Genomic DNA, 2,951 nt, shown 5'->3' on the forward strand with positions numbered 1-2,951 from the left:
ACATCCAAAAAAAATTAAAAACACCATTACCTCGCGGATATGCCGAGCTCGCCGACTCCTCCTTCGCCGAAAGCAACACAGATTTAGGGCAAGAAAGGGTCCCCGCGGGGGGTTAAAGAAAAGAGCTAAGTCGCCCATTTAGATATCATTTTTTTTAAAAAATACAATATCACAATAAATATCAGAAACAAACAACTAATTATAAAATTCCTTACATAACAAACCACAGAAAATGCACATAAAATAATAATCTAATCTCCATTGTATTCCATTAATTAATCTCTGTTTTACTTAGACTTCAGTCAACTGACGCAATCTCCGTTTACTTGACTTTACGCTGGACGTGACCATTTGCTGCTTAAATTCTTTTTCTCTTCCCAGCTCTGTTTCTCCTACCGTTCAGTTGTTCTGCTCTCTCTACCTCAATCGTCGCTGCGATGGAGGGATTTTTTGTTGGTCCAATCATGGAAAATATCATCAACACTTGCTCTGATTACCTTAAGGATCAATTCAGATGGCAGACAGGCATGAAGGAGGAGCTTGAAAGGCTGCGAGAGAACCACCCCAAGATCCAAGCTGTCGTCTTTGCAGCTAACCAAGCACAAATCAACGATAAAAACGGGGATCTCAACAAATGGATATGGCAGCTGCGAGATGCTATTGATGAGACAGTTGATGTGCTCGATGAGTTTGAGTACGCAAAGCATAAAGAACAGCTCACCAAAAACACGGAAGAAACAAAGGTGCGTTCCGCTACCACGAGCTTCCTATTTGATTCAGCTCGCGAATATATATATTTACTTTTTTATTTGATAATTTATTTCTAACTAATATGATCAGAAAAGAAAGTTCATGAGCTTCCTATTTGAAAGTCCTCGTAAAATTCTCAAAATTGGCGAACGTGTTCTCAAAAGGGATCCCAACTTGAAGCGACTGGAGGAGGCTGTGCAGAAACTTGATAAAGTTTCGGCTGATGTTACAACTTTCCTTCATCTTTTAGACAGGGCGAAGCAGGAACAGAAGGAGCTGGAGGTTGATTTCTACAAAACACGTGAAACTGGATCTTTGCCTAAAAATGATCTCATCGGGGGCGTCGAGGAACTGATTTGTACAGAAACATTTCTCTTCTATCTATAGTGGGGCATGGTGGTATGGGAAAGACAACTCTGTTGCAACATATCTATGAAGATGAAATGACGAAGGAATTTGATCTTAAAATGTGGGTTTGTGTTTCCAACAACTTTGATGCTAAAGAAGTCATTGCAGATATGTTGGAGCTTCTTAAGAAGGAGAGGCCTCGTTTGGAGAAACTTGAGGCACTTCAAGGGCGTCTCAAGAATGAGGTGATGTCCAAAAGGTTCTTACTGGTCCTTGATGACGTTTGGGAAGAGGAGGAGGAACAGGATAAAAGTAAATGGGAGAATGTGCTCGCGCCTCTAGCTTATGGGGGTTTTGGTAGTAAGATTCTGATAACAACTCGAACGGACTCAGTTGCACTGATGTTTTCAAAGGTAATTAAAAAGAATAAGGAAATAGTTAAATTAGAGGGCCTAGAGGAAGATGAGTGTTTGCAGCTCCTCAACTCTCATGCATTTGCTGGTGTAGAGAATGCCCCTGATGATCATGAAAATTTAAGAGTCATTGCTCGAGATATAGTAAAAAAGCTTTCAAGATCTCCGTTGGCAGCTAAGGTCATTGGTGGTGTTTTAAATGACAACTTGGATGAAAGGTTTTGGAGGGAAGTTTTAGAAAGCAATTTATTGGGTCAGAATTCTATCAATTCCATCTTAAGATTGAGCTATATAGTTCTGCCAAATCATCTACAAAATTGTTTTGCAATTTGTTGTATGTTCCGACAAGATCATACCTTTGATAAAGATGATTTAGTCCGAATGTGGATTGCATTGGATTTCATTCATCCATCTCAAGGAATGACTATGGAGGATATTGGAGGAAGGTATTTTGATGTTTTAGTAAAAAAAAATTTATTTGACAAGGTCGGAGATGACTACAAGATGCATGATTTAATACGCAAGTCAGCATCTAAATATTTTGCACAGGAATGCGGTAAGCTTGTGGACGATGAAGAGTCATCTCTCAAAATTTCTGAGACTATTCGACACTTGTCTGTTCAATCTTGTCCAGACATCTTAAGAAAGATTGAGAAGTTTAAACATTTGCACTCTCTTTTCTTGTTCTATGAAAATTTTAATCAGGATATTTGCAGTGCACTTATTGAAATATTCAAAGCATCGAGATGCCTGCGCTTATTATACATACGTACTAATGAATTAGAAATGATACCTGAGGATATTAGATATTTGAAACATCTTCGATATTTGAATATCAAAAGAGTTAAATCAAATGATGTCACCAGGCTACCAAGATCTCTGAGTAATCTCTATCACTTGCAGTACATAATCTATGATCGATGGGTGTCAAGCCGACGTGCTGTTGATAGTTTTTTACCAAGTGACATTAATAACCTTTCTAACTTGCGTTACCTGAAATTGCCTTGTATTTCATTGTTATGTGGGATTGGGAAGCTAAAGTCTCTTCAAGAACTGAATATGTTTGATCTTAGAGATATGAGTGGTTATAGAATTGGGGAGCTGGAGGATATGAATGATCTTTACAAATTAGGAATCAATTGCCTTGAAAATGTTAAGGATGCCGAGGAGTCTTCTAGTGCCAAATTATGTGAAAAGAGGAGGCTCATAGATTTGACCTTATGTTGGAGTTATAGTCACACTGATTCAAGGAACACCAATTTAGATGAGAACGTGCTCGACAACCTTCAGCCACCAAAATGTCTTAGGAATCTGCGAATTCAAAGATACATGGGTGTAAGGTCCGCAATATGGATGAACAATGTCAATCTGCTCTCCAATATAGAGAAAATTGAGGAAATCGAATTGTCAGTTTGCATGAAATGGGAAACTCTTCCACCT

At 38.6% G+C, this 2,951-nt stretch overlaps 1 protein-coding gene across 1 annotated transcript; it reads left to right on the forward strand.

The window, feature by feature from the left end:
- Positions 1–1,088: 1,088 nt before the first annotated feature.
- Positions 1,089–2,948, forward strand: LOC110099007 (putative disease resistance protein RGA3; the record flags this gene model as incomplete). Its single annotated transcript, XM_020826014.2, has 1 exon — positions 1,089–2,948. A coding segment is annotated over exon 1 (1,797 nt), but the record flags the coding sequence as incomplete, so codon positions are not given.
- Between the last annotated feature and the right edge of the window lie 3 nt (positions 2,949–2,951).

This window comes from Dendrobium catenatum, unplaced genomic scaffold (assembly GCF_001605985.2).
Source record: "Dendrobium catenatum unplaced genomic scaffold, ASM160598v2 original_scaffold_285510, whole genome shotgun sequence".
Taxonomy (NCBI): Eukaryota; Viridiplantae; Streptophyta; class Magnoliopsida; order Asparagales; family Orchidaceae; genus Dendrobium; species Dendrobium catenatum.